General features: G+C 41.0%; 1 protein-coding gene across 1 annotated transcript in view; it reads left to right on the plus strand.

The window, feature by feature from the left end:
* The window catches only part of SPOCK1 (SPARC (osteonectin), cwcv and kazal like domains proteoglycan 1), a 329,292-nt gene that overhangs the window by 261,699 nt on the left and 53,430 nt on the right, over window positions 1-14,163 (plus strand). The window contains exon 6 of the mRNA XM_075715200.1: window positions 5,453-5,567. Coding sequence (XP_075571315.1) covers window positions 5,453-5,567 — 115 coding nt within the window. The remainder of the gene's footprint in view (window positions 1-5,452; window positions 5,568-14,163) is intronic.

Consider the following 14,163-nt stretch of genomic DNA (forward strand, 5'->3'; position numbering starts at 1 on the left):
CACTGGCAAGCACTGCTCTAAAGCATGTAAACAAACAAGCCCTCTCAAATGGGTGTCTGAATTCCAACGGATTCTCATTATCTGCTAAGACAGATAGGTAAGAAAAACTACTGATATAAAGAAAATCTGGACTAAAAAATATATATGCTGTAATTTCAGAAAGTTTTAGCTTCTGCCCGTGGCAGCTACTGAGTAAAAGATAAGGTAGAAAATAGTGAGCTTCTGTTATTTATATCTGAAGTTTAGAAGAGACGTATTGTGAGGGAACAAAAGATGCACCATAAAACAAACACTGCACTGAAATAATTCTCGGTGGAAATGTAAAAAGCTGCAGGGTGCTAAAGAAGATGCGGTGTCTTCCAGGCGAGAGCACTGTTCAACAACAGAGTTTTAGAGCCACTGCTATTAGTAAGATGTAATATTTCAGGTTTTTAACATACATTTTAATTAGTATACTATAAAAGTTAACCTCCTGTTTCAATCTTCAGTCTTTTGAGAAAGAGACTTCATGGTAGTTTATTTTCATCATGTATATTGTCTGCTAATTCCTACATACTCCCACCAACAAAAATATGCTTCTCTCCTTTTTAATTCACATTTCAATTAAAGACAGAAGCAATAAAAGTTCGGAAGCGAACATTGTCTCTTTTGTCAGCATAACTAAAAGAAACTTTAAATGATAGATTTTGTGTTACAACTTTCATGCATTAAGACCAAATCAGGGTCTTGGAGAGCCTCCCATCTGCTGAACCCTGGATAAAGTGTGCCCTCTCCTCATCCTCTTCCCGGGTGTTTGTTATGGAGGCTGTGAGATCGCCCAGGATACTGAGCCCGTGCGACGGGCTCCGGTTGTCTGTCCTGTCTGTGGACCCACGAGCAGGAGCAACGTTAGGCACGTCGCGTGTCCCAGGCCGCCTGGGGCACCTGCAGCAGATTCTCAGTTACGCCTGCGTTCCCGGTGACAGGTGCTGTCAGGGCTAGGATCCCACGGTATTTACCCTGTGTAATTAGAATCACAATGAAGAAATGCACAGCTATGTCGTTACTGAGCGAGCTGCCAGTCTTCATCCCAACGTGTGTAGTTAATGCATCAAATATCGTCGGCGTGCACTAAGTCCGCCTCTGCCCTTGGGAGCATTTACTGTTGCAGCGTTCCTGCCTGCTCCCCTCCACGGGCAGGGCAGCGTTAGCTGATCTCAGCAGGGACCGGCTGCGTATCTGCTGGTGGAAGGAGTAGCTTCCAAAGCTGCTGTCTCACCCGTAGCCGACTGGCTGCCAGTGGGAGTTTCAGCTCAGCAGAAGGGCACGGAGGTGCCCATCACTCGAGACCAGCCGGGAGGCAGCTCAGCTGGCTGCTCCGTACCGATGCTGCTGATGGCCAGCGGCCGCCTGCGTGCCTGAGCGCTGCGGTCCCCCCTTTCACCCCGCTGCTGCCTTACTCGGCTGCATTTTAAGCAAATATGCGAGTTCCCTGTGTCAGGATGCAAAGCTCTTCAAGGCATTAATGCGGTCCGGAGGCTATACTAAGCTGTCCATGTAGACATTCATTAGTCAAATATACACCCTTGCGTAAAAGATCACAGTAGCTTATTCAACAATATTATTTATGCGTGGGTTAGATCAAAACCTGGCTGCCAAAAGTTGAAAGCCAGTATAAATACAGACTTACGTTGTCTTATTACATCATTAAAAAAAAAAAAATCTAGATTCTGCTCTAGCGGGGACTACAGGCTGGAGTCTGACAGACAAGAATAAAATAGCTGGGAATAAATTTTACATAGCTATTTTCTTTCTCCCTCAAATGCGAATGCTTATGCAAAACACATTGCTGTAGATTCACTGACAATAAAGAGGGAATCATTATACGAGTAGTGGGTTCTCAGGGGAACACTTTAGCCAAAACACACTCCGCAATGATTTCCCACATCTTAGTTGAATAAATTAATTTATGAATTTTCCATGAATATGTTCAACTGTTTCTCCCCTCATGTATTTTATTGCTCTCCATATACATTTAGCAACAAATAACAGAGCTGCTTTTCCATTTGCAGTAAAATAGTTTAGAGATGTTTATGTGGGCCTTGGGGTTCATAGGAAAGAAATGCGGTTCAAATACCAGGGAGCTAGCAGAGAAACATGAAGCTTGGCAGGACCCAGGGAGCTCTACTAGAGGAAAAGCTCAGCAGAGAGTCGAGGCATAGCCAGTCATACCACCAGTGAAATGCGTCCCCTGAAATCAGAGGGACCGGCCCCAAACCGTGGGACTGCTCCCAGCGAGTCCTGCGTAGGATCACTGCAAGGGGAGCTTCATGGCTCATGTCTGCAAAAATTGTAACGTCCCTTTGGTGTGAAAGACTGATAGCTTGTATCATTCCCACGTTTAATATGTTCTGTCCTGTACTGCGTATCTTTTTATTTTCATGTGAGGAGGAGATGAGGATGGCCAAAGGAAAGAGGGCATTTGCGTTTTCGCCACAAAAATAGACATGCAGTGTCCATGGTCTGGAGAAAGCCAGCAGGCTCCTCCTAGACTATAGATCCAGTGGCACAGTAGTCCAAAAACTTCATTATTGCTCCACAAGACATCTTCTGTGGCTACTCTGCCTCTGAACATCACTTAGTTTGGCTTAGGCAATGTCATTAAATCCGAAGTTGAGTTACTTGTGTAGGTTATTACAGTGAGTAAGCACACCATCACATGGAAAGTATGGTATCTCCATGCTTTTCTTTAGGGAAGGGAAAAACAGTTACATACAGTGATTATGTGTTGAAAAGTAATCAGTATTATCCTAATCTAATATTTAAAATGATGGAGTTCTTTCATCCTCCTCCCCCAACACTGAGCTGCCAGGCCAGTTCTGTATGTACACAAACTAACATCCCTAACAAGTATGGTGGGAATATAATGCGGTTAATCATAGGTGTAAATTTACTCACGTGTGACTGCACAATTGTGATCTTCAAGTTCAGCTCTCCTTCCCCTGCACACTCGGATGATAGAGCTAGCCCTTTACAAGCAGTTTCTGTTTTCGTTTGTTTTGAGCTTTTTGGTTGTCATTTTTATCAATCATAAGGAAAGCTAAGGAAAAACTTGCCTTGGTGTTTCCAAGCGTAAAGCTCTTCCTTTCTTAACTGCACATAATAATGGTCTTGAAATAGGCCTTACCGTCTTAAAGGTGCTATTTGAAGTATAATTACTAATGCTTTAGACACGTAATTTACATTTATTATGCATAATAAAATATGTAACTAATTGATGTTCTGTAAGGGATTAAATGATCAACTCCAGCTGCAGGAAGAAGATTTATGCCTGTGTTCTCAATAACTTATTGACTATCGGAATACACTGCAGAAAGAGTCGTTGCCTTCAGGACTGTGCGCTCAGGGAGCGTTCTCCTTCCTCCTGTTCTCCTCTCCTTCTGATGTGCTTTCACTCGTGTTTGTGTTCTGTCCAAACAGCATAGATTAAGCAAGTGTATTTATGGAGCAAACAGATGAAAAATAGGTACTTACATTCCCTTCAGCCTTGGAAGAAATTAGTGTAAAGCGCAAGCTAAGCTCACACGTGTTTATGTGTGGTGGTGCATTTTCTAAATCGGAAGGGCAGAACATCACACAGAGCGTGCAGCCACCAGGGTGCATTGAAGTTCGGAATGGCCAGGAGATAATGTCAACAGAATAGGATGGAGGCGCAGGATAATGGGCTCCTGCTGCTAGATTAAAGCCTGGGCAAAGAGGAGCCCTTTTAACAAAAACAAACAGAGGCAAAGCCAAGATATTTGCAGTAATTTCAAAGCAGGAGGCATTTATCTTCTAACAACATCCTGTTCTCTTCTCTTGGCTTCCACTGTACCAAAATAACAGAAGATGATGCTGTGATTTTCGTCGGTGGCTGTTGCTATACAAGCTCCAGTTGCCCACTGCATCCTCATTGGGTAACACCATGGTCTTACGCCGTGTGTCCTTCGGCCTTCAAAAAAGCTGCACGTTTCGAAACACGTTGTGTCATACCGTGTAAGCATGCTGGCCTACTTTGAAATGAAAAAGAATTAATCTATAATAAAACTTAGACTTATCAAAGGGATTTTACAGCCCAACATTTCCAGTTTCCCCTGGCGGGAGGCAGTCTCCGCAGGGAGGAGCGCCAACCTCAGCGCTGCAGGCAAAACTCCCCCTTGCATCAAAAGCCCTCAGATTCTGATCTGGTAAAATCAGTGCTTGAGGAAGACAAAAAATGAGATTGAATTCAGTTCATTAGGTATCAAGCCAAAGAGCATACCTCGCACGTTTTTGTTCTGCTTCTGTGTGCTGTTTTCTTTTACTCCGTTTTATCAGTGCATTAGTCCGGTCTCCAGCAACCGTGCTGCTGGGCACAATCTGGGGAAAATATCCTTGAGGCAGTAACTGCAGAGAGGACAACTACACAGGCACAAAGCGCTCTTAGAGGAAAGTCAGCACTAAAATATATGTAATGCAAATAGCAAAGGCTGTGAATAGTGTTATAAATCAGGGCTTTTTAGCCAGCACACTTTTGCAATATTAATTCTCCTGGGTTGTCTCGTTCATCCAATACTGCACATGTCCTGCTGTCCTAAATGATTTGAATGTGGTGGTTGTCAAGAGGTGCTGTAAATCCCATCTGCTGAGGTTTGAGGGAAGGGAAAGGAACAAGTAACAATATGCAGATATGGGGAACTGTGCTGTACTGCTCATAGTTTAATCTTAGCTCTTAGGTTTTTTGATTTTGTTGTATTTCTGGAGTTGATTGCATGATGCACGGCTATTTTTAGGGATGGTGCTCTTACCTGCTAAGGCAATTTTGAGTTATTGGTAGGACTCATTTAAAATTTCCTCCTTGCTGAGAGAAGCTCATGTGTTGAAGGCCCAGTCTCATCAGCCGATGAGCTGCTTGCTTTCAGTTCCACTATTGTGAAGATTGGTGTCTCTTCATGGATGTTGTTCAGACCAAGCCCGTTGTTTGCAGTGGAAGTTGAGAGCTCCCAGCTCCTCAAAAGACCAGACTAATAAATCAGTAGTGGTAACAGGTGATAGATGGCATGATTTCATACCTGGAACATGGTAATGCAGCATAGGAAACACATGGGATTCTGGAGGTTTGTATTTTCTTCCCAGCTTTGCCACTGATCTCTTAGGTGACCTGGAAGAATGTGTTTCAACTTTTTATGCTGCAAATTCCATATATTTAAGTAGGGAATAATAACAACACTTTACGAGGCACATTTAGAAGTGCCGTGCAAAACTCTGCATAGGAAGTAGCTATTATTGTTGTTATCTGTAATAATAAAAACAATGGCATTTTCAATAGAGACTGAAGTTTTGCAATCTGTCCAACGCCATTACTGCTAAATGCAATTTCTCATTTAATCCACAGCTGCTGCTTTTATATCTTGTCCTAATTCAAAACGTATTCTTGCTTTTATTATGATTCTAGTGCAAGTTGGAGTTTCACGCGTGCACTTCTGGCAAAACCATCACAGCTCGATGCGAAGGGCCCTGCCCCTGCCTTCCAGGACCTGAAAGTTCAAAACACAAGGTGGAGAAGACTGGTGAGTTGAGCTGTTAATGGAATTATAGCAGATTAATTGGTTCCTGCTATGTTCTGAGAAAAATGTAAGAAAGACATTTCTTAACTAATAGATTTTATATGTAACACTTGCTGAGAAAAAGCTGAGGTACAACTAATCCTTTTCTAAACATGTAGTGCTTTCCAACACCTTAACCGCTGCAAAACTAACACCCACTGCATAGAGACTCATAGGAAAACTGAGTTCTGGCTAGTGATTCTCATTTTTGAGAGAAAATATTTTGAATGAAAATACTGCATCATCATAAAAGAAGATAGAAAAGAAAAAATTACTACTTGAGGGTTCATTACTTTGTAAGTAAAAAAAAAAAAAAAAATCAGTAGCCTGTGTGTTAACCAGAAAGTCATTTAAAGTCACATGTATATATTACCTGGGATCTGAATTATCCTTTTTAACTTTATTGTTATTAATGTTGTCGTTAGAAGTCAAATAAATGTATATACATATCTGTATTTATATATGAAACTGTTTCAACTACAAACTCGTTGCAAATAATGTTATATAAAACTGAAGGTTGAAGTCTCGGCACAAATGGCTCTTTGCCCTGCCCGCTCTCCGGTGAGTTCTCTGTTTAGGTCTGGAAGCCCAGTGAGCTAATTCACTCCCCCAGGTCTTTTCCAAGGAAGCACAAGCTCTCTCGGAGTGACCGCAGCCAAAGGGAATTAGTTTTTGCAAGAGACTGACAAAAAGCAAAACTCCAGCAGCAGGGCAAGGGCCACAGCCAGGTTCTGTCTAAGGGTTTCCACCCTGTTATGGGAAAGCCCTTCGGAAGGGAAAAGAGTTGTTGCTTGTGGCTGTGATTTCTTGACATGAGTGCAGATGCGCTGGCGAGAGCATCTGCGGCCAAGTGAATACCAGCCTGTTTTGAAACACAGCGTTGTCTCCCTTCTCGTAGGAGGAGTGCTGAGAGGGTTAACTCCCTGACTGCCGCTGGGCTCCTGTGCGCAGTCGTAGCTCACAAAGCCAAAGCGGTGACCAGCGCAGGGTTTGCTCTGTCACGCCAAGCAGCCAAACGCGTTTCTTTGCCTTGTGCGCCACAAAGCCTTGTGCTTTGACAATGGTCTGTTTGACCCAAAATCTTTGAGAACCTCTCTTCGCTCCTCCCCGCTATGGACACGTTCCAAGGGTAGCAGACACAGTAACAGGAGAAAAAGTTTACACAGGACTTCCTTTGGTTAGTTCAGGCCCTGTCGCTTCGGCTGAAAACGCTGCTGAGCCTGCTGGTGGTGGTCCGCACGCTGTAGCCTCTAGCACAGCCCCGGTTTTCACGTGAAGCCTCCCTCTGCTTTCTAGAACAAGCAGCGATTCTTGGAAATTCAGGTTTATTCCATTTTTTGCAACTCACGGACATCTTTCTGCAGAGCTATCAAACTTAGGCGAAGTATTTCAGATGGCAAGTTTCTGAAATCAATATATAACTGTAATATTGCTTTATGTGGCTTGAATCTTTTGGTTACAGAATATCCACTGATAAATTGCCTTATTCATATTTACTATTTCTTGTAGTCAGGCACAAACATATACTTTTCTTCTCATAAGCTGTTCCCTATATGCTCTCTTTGCTGCCCTTATCAGAAAGAGTATCAGATTAATAAATCTTCAGTGACATTTCAAGCTTACAATTTCATTCACACAAGAGAAAAAAGATTCTAATAACCCTTATCTTGATAAATGCAATTTGACAGGGTATATGTATGCTGAAACCCAGGCTTTTGTTTTGCTTGACTCAAAACTTTAACTCCAGCCAACAAAGCATTAATTTAATGGCTTGGGAGATGTGCGGAGCAACTTTCCTGAAGGCTTTTTCAAAAGGCCAGGCTTGAGCTAACAGTACTCCTGCCATTGCCCTGGTGACAGTGCCTCAATTCTGCCATCTTCAGCGTGGCGTAAGGAGAGTGCTGTGCCCCCTCGGAGGAGCACAGTCGCCTGGGAGACAAGGGAGCTCATTGCCAGGTGTGTATGGAAACATTCAAAATACTGAAGACACTAGTCAGCCTCTGCATCAAGCGTATGCAAAGAAACTGCTCATGAGACCGGCCATAGTGTCAGGAGCAAGATACTTGTACAGGCACGGGAGTGATTGTGTGTGTGCATGTATATGTGGAAGAAAATAATAGCAGTACAGTATTTTGCTTTATCACTGGCTGTTTCTTTCTGGGGTTGGGTGCTGAAATCTCATGTTTGCCAGGACTTGGCCCTCGATGGTCTGATGCAGTTTTTGGGGACAGCCACGGTGCGGGCAGCGCCTGCTGCTGTGCATTTGCCTGTGCCAGTTTGAGCAATATCCAGCTCCTCAGGGGCAAAACGATCCTGCTCCAGGAGTAGACAAATAAGGATGGTGTATCCACAGGATTCATAAATGATAGCATCATTTGAATTACGGTTTATACAGTGCTTTTTAGCAACAGTTTCTGTACCACCGTGTTGTGGGGCAACAGGCTAAAAAGCAGCTGCCCTCCTAAACCCTGATGAACATCAAAAATAAGCCAGCAGCAAGGCCACTGTTGGCGGTGCAGTGGCAGTCACAGAACCTGGCTTGTCTTTTTAGATGCTGGCTTTGCTCACCGGCAGCCAGTCAATTTGTGGATCGTCCCTGCGCATTCAGCAAGCTGAATAGCAGCAGCTTCTGGCCTCCTGTTTACAAATTTAGGGATCCAACCGCTCTGTTAGGGAGCAAACCTCCATGGACTTCGTTAGAGAAATGCCCACAAAAAGATCTGGTATTGAGACTCAAATAATCAATAGCACAGGGGCTTTCTAACTTGATTTATCTTAAATTTTCTTCTGGATCTTTGAACATGCCACTAACGTGCAAGTTAAAGACATCCTTTAACTTACCTCCTCGGTCTCCTTTCTTCAGACGTTGTCTCTTCAGCTGACCCCCTGAGTGTAATGGAGTCTCAAGATGAATATTTCAGGATATTTGGCAGTCTTTGAACGAAGAGCTCCCAGGAGTTTCCATGAGAAAACATGAGCAAATTCTATATACCAGTATAAATTTTACCCAGGTGCAATTTTAGCAGCATCTGAAGAGGGATTCAGTACTCTGTGTGTCTGCCCTTTCCAGCCTGGAAGCCAGCCAGCTTTCCTCAGGTTTATGGGAGATTTATGAATTCTAATTGCTGACCACAAAAGTTTTCCATAGCACTGCCTTTCTTAAGATTACCTTATCTGCTCAACAAGTGGTGTCACCTGGCTTTGGAGAAATAAGCCCTGGATAGTATCTGAGGTGGCGCGCGTGAGATGTACGAGGCAGTCAGGCGGCAGTCCCCCGAAGCCTGGTCACGGCAGCGTGCAAGTGATCTCCCCTTCCTCACATCTCCAGACCTCTCCGTCTGGAGCTTCTGACTAGTATTTTGGTTACCTGGTACCATAGTTTTTTCTCTAGCCTTCACGCAAATTTGTTTTATTTTCCTCATATAGTACTATAGTATTGCTGAATTGGTATAAAAATCAGTAGTTTGATTTCTCATATAAAAATTTGTATAGAAGAATTGTGTAGACAGTTGGGACTCTGTTTCTGCTCCTTATTTAGTTGCCAGGTTTGTGAAATCCATTCAAATACAGCATAATCTTAAGCAGAAAATGCTAGAGAGCTAAACCTCATGCCTCGTACAGACATGTCGGTGGAAAAATACTAAGGAGAATTACAGTGCAAATGCTTCCAGCAAAATGGAAATGCAGCTCTTAGAGCTACTGCATAAACTTTTTTATGCCTATTATACAACAAGGTTAAATGTATGTGGTTGTGAACTTCCAATTTGAAGACAGTTTGCATTAATCTTTACACATTCATTCGATCATATTCAAATATTATTCCATAATAAATTACTTTCAGAAATTAAAAATGTAAAGGAACATTTAATTTCCAGAGTACTGTAATTCTAAATGTCATGACCTTTTTTTATACACTTGTGAGTAAAATTGGCAGCAGCATCAAAGAAAAGCAATCTAAGTTTATGTGCTCAGAGGTGACAATTGACTGCAGTGTCTGAATCGTATTCCTTCCTCCTCCCTGGGCTCCTTCGAAAATGTCTCTGCTTTGAGGATGAAAATCAAGACTAATAATCATGTTAAAAATTGGAATTCTTTTATAGTGCTATCTGGTATTACGGAGATGTTAATGAAATAACACAACTGCTAGCAAACGAAAACTACACCAGAATGATTATCTGTAATGGCAAATAACAACAATATAATCTTTCTACCATAAAGTTAAATCTTTGAAGAGATTGCAGGATCGTGTTCTTCATTTTCTTAAATGGGGTTTTGAGTCAGAGTCTGAGAGGTAGAAAACGGGACTCTGTGAGGGTACTAATGGAAGATTTCAGAAAAGAAGAGAAGCCCTAATGCTTTTCCTCTTTTCTTTTTTGAGGCCCATTTAGATTCTTTTGGTTTATCAAAACACTTGATATGCTTCATTATTCACAGCAGTATCCCAGCTTTACAATATGCTTCCACGATAGCCGCTGATTTTCAGCTCAGCCACCCAGAGACAAAGGTTGAGCTGTAATCTGCCCTGAGGTTAGCTGCCCTTTCGGAGCATATGTGCCCTTTTATCTAATGCTAGAAAATGAGTAAGGCTATAATTTCAACAAAAGAAAAGCACTGGTAACTGACTTTTAGTGGCACCTAAGTGACCGAAGTTATTGAAGACACAGAGTCCTGTCTGCTGGTGGTTTTCAGGTACCTCTTTCCAAAAGCTCTGCAATATTAACTAGAGTTCTCATCAAGCGTAACTTATTTTGACACTAGCTGAAGCTTCTAAAATCCCTCAACAGACAAAGGACTTCAGGCAAGAAACAACCAGGTTTAGTTCTTCAGAACCTACTGGCAAGGGAGGAGATTTTCCCTTGAATGTGCAGTTCATTGTATCAGAAAGACAACATTCTGCAATGATTGGGGCACCTCTTGGCAAATGTGAATTCGTAGCTGCCATAATGTGGTTGTTGGCTTCCACCATAACTGTGTGACTCCTGTTGGTTACATGTGTTAGTGGTGTAGCAGCTCAGGCAGCATGGTAAATGTTTAACAGCACGTCAGGGCTCTTTCTGACCGTACCCTCTTTTTGTGTTTTCTAACAAGCTGAGTGCTATACTCCCAACACACTAGTCTTCATTTGTTGCCATCACGGATGCAGAGCCACTGGAGCATGAACAGATGCAGTAATTCAAAGTAGGTTAATCCTTATCTGTGCATTGCGTCTTTTTGACCTTGCAGAAATGCCCAAGGCGACTTCTAAGAAAATGCTATTATCTTGATAAAGGAAATGTAAGGTCAATAGGCAGAAGAAAATATATTCAATTATACTGAGTGTTGTTTAAATTTCTAAAGGGAACCAAAAGAACATTTTTAAGTTACAAGAATAGCTCTTGGCAAGCTCGATCAGAACATACCTTGTTTAGGGTATAGTTTAGGATATGAATTGTAGCATTTACCTACCAGCCCTATTGGGTGTGATGGATGAGAAGGTGTAATGTTACATTGCTTTATAAAAAGAGCACTCGGTGCATGAAGTTCATTTGGAGAAATCACAGTCTTGTTTCCCGAATGAGTTGTATTCAATTCTTGTGCCTGAATGACTGACAACTAGAAGAATTTAAAGTCTCGGAACTAAGTCTTTCCTTTGAAATCCACCTTCAGCGAATATATCTGTTTCAAATTGCTATTCACAAGTTTTCATGACTGCAGAGTACGTAATTTTAAAGTTGATGAAGTATGAGTCATGAACATGCTTAAGTTGAAACTGGTTCTTGGTTTTGATTTGCTAGGAAATTTTTCCTTCTGCGGCTTTAGCTTTGAAAAAAGACTTCTTCGGACACTGAATTTCCAGGCGGATTTTTAAATGACCTATTTGAGGCTCAAATGTTGGGAATGGTGAAACAAAAGCATTCTAAATTTAAGATTACCCAGAGTTTCAAAGCTTTAGTATATCTTATTAAAGCTAAGAGTGATTTTTTTTTTTCCCCGTTTTACAGCAGAGAAATTATGTTTGTTCAAACCAAAGAATAACTTTTGGTGCAGAGCAGATATAAGGACGTGGAACAGAGTGATGTGTCCTCCAGACACTGACATGCTCCTTCTCTGGACTTCATCAGCAAAGAGTAGGATTATTAGCTCTAAACTGTGCAGGATCTGCTATTTTTACTCCCAAAATTTTCTGTATGAATACTGCAATTCAGTCTTTTAATTTGTTACATGATGAAATGACCTTACCCAAGTAAATCTGAGTTACGTAGTATCTGTAAATAATAATTATAATAATAACTATTATTATTAATATTACTATTATTTTGCCTGCAAGCTTTCACACAAGGAGATCAGTCTTTATTATTCCTTTCCTTAAAGCATGAAAGATTAACTTTTTTTATTTCTGCTAGATATTGTCTGTGAGTAGTGAAGCAGCTGCACCCAATTAATATTTGATTAAAAGAAAGTGAGAAGCAGGCAAGAACAGATACCTTTGCTCTTCATCGATGGCTGTTACCATTGCCCACTCCTCGCAGACGCAAAAGCAAATAGCTTTAAGACTGAGGCAGCAAAATCAAGTTCTTGCAGGGGTCAGAAGAAAGAGCAAAGTCATGGTGGCTGGGGACATTTTGTTCTGCTGCTTGACCTCACATGCGTCTTCCTTTTGTGCACCAGAGAAAAGCAGGACCTTATGAGGGAAAGGCTGCACATTCTACACATACATATTTCATGGGAAAACTTGTATTTTTGTAGTAGTGTTATGTTAAATGGAATGCGCAATCTGAGAGCCAAATAAAATGTTCACATGCTGAAAAGGAATAGAGCAAAAAAAGCTAATAATATGAATAACATATTAATTGATTGATATAAAAATGCTAGCTTTTCCTGATATTTCTTATATTCCTACACCACATCACGCTGATATCTTCTCCTCTGTCTGGGAAGGAGATTTTATCAAGACTCATATGCAGCGCTAACCTTGGAATAGCTCAGGAAGGATCCATTAAATGCAGGTCCTTTTACTGGAGCTCAGAAAGATGGTGATGCCCTTACAAGAGGTTTGATTTGAGATGCCACTGGGCCCAACTCTTTGGCGAAGGGAATGTTGGCATGATTGTGTGGTCGATACTTAACCACGTCCACAAACTACAGAGGATTTCCTAGCAAAGGTTGGTGTTCATAACTCACTACCTGGGTAGGAAATCCTCCATGCGCTTAGTACATATGATACTCTTTCTGGTCTGTTTTGAAAGTCTGATCATCCTGAAGCATTTATAACCGAGTGATAGACATTGCTGAATGGGAAACATTAAAACTGCTGCTATTTATATCACTCTGAAATTATATCACTTACATTCCCATCAAATCATACATCTTCTTTGCATTGATTTCTAGGCTAGCTCCATATAGTGAGGTGATCAATAGTAGTTACTGCTCCCCTTCAAATTCAGTGAAACGTCTTTAATCAATGTAATTTAACCTCAAAAACGTCCATGATTTTTGTAATGACTTTCCTGTATTGCAGAAGTGAGGTGGAAGGAATTTCCATGGCGTACAATTAACAAGTCTTTCCTCTCAGTTTATGCAGCGTTTAATATTCCTTTTTTTGAGGAAAAGTTAAGGCTTGGTATCTACATTCCAAAGTTAGAAAAAAAAATATTGGGAAAAAAAAAGTAAAGAATGCAGAATGTAGCCATCAGTAAACAAAGACATTAGTCATGCCAGGGAGAGAAATGGGAGAAAGGCACTACACATAGTTAGATTTAAAGTAGACACAAAACTGTCGTTTTGAACCTATGCATTTTTCTAGGTCCTAGCAAATAATTCTCAGTAATTTTTTGAGAAGCTGCACTTTTTCCTATAGTGATAGCTGAAAACAGGCATTTCTTGGCTGTTTTCATTGTTTGAAATTCAAAAAAAGTAATGTCTTAATTATTAATTCAAAAAACAGTTTGTGCTGTGACTTGAGTCTTGTCACTGTGAACACTTGTACTCAGGAGTTACTGCTTGAGTAAGTAGGTCCATTGTCTTTGGTGAATGAGGTAATCTGATTACATTTAAGGATATCAATATTTATAAAACAAGACCTTTAGCTATTTATAGAATTCATGTGGTATTTTTCCTGTTCGCAACTACAACTGACTGTGACTGTATAATTAGCCAACACATAATGTGAATTGTAAACTTTACAATTGACAAAACAATTCTAAATTTCTTTTTCACAAGCATGTGAGCATCGAATTTTAGGATGTAGGTGTGAACAGTCATAATGGTATAGTTCAAGGGCTCAAACCTTCACAAAGAAAGAATATAAAGAGATTGCAACCATCTTATCATAAATTACTTTCCAGTTTGAGCAAATACTATTGGATTTTTCACCACCACTCATTCTGCACATACCGAGGTTTTGAATTATATGTGCAAAGTATTTGTACAACAGAAATGAAATGCATATTTTCAGACTGCTGCGTTTTCCATCATAGCTGTGTTGTACGGGAGAATTGCCTGCCCAAAAAGCTTTGTTAGGCTTGAAGGGTAAATTTAGGTTTGAACCTCTGATACCTGAATGCTTTTTTATCAAAGAGTA

Source organism: Pelecanus crispus, chromosome 8, assembly GCF_030463565.1.
Source record: "Pelecanus crispus isolate bPelCri1 chromosome 8, bPelCri1.pri, whole genome shotgun sequence".
In the NCBI taxonomy this organism is placed as follows: domain Eukaryota; kingdom Metazoa; phylum Chordata; class Aves; order Pelecaniformes; family Pelecanidae; genus Pelecanus; species Pelecanus crispus.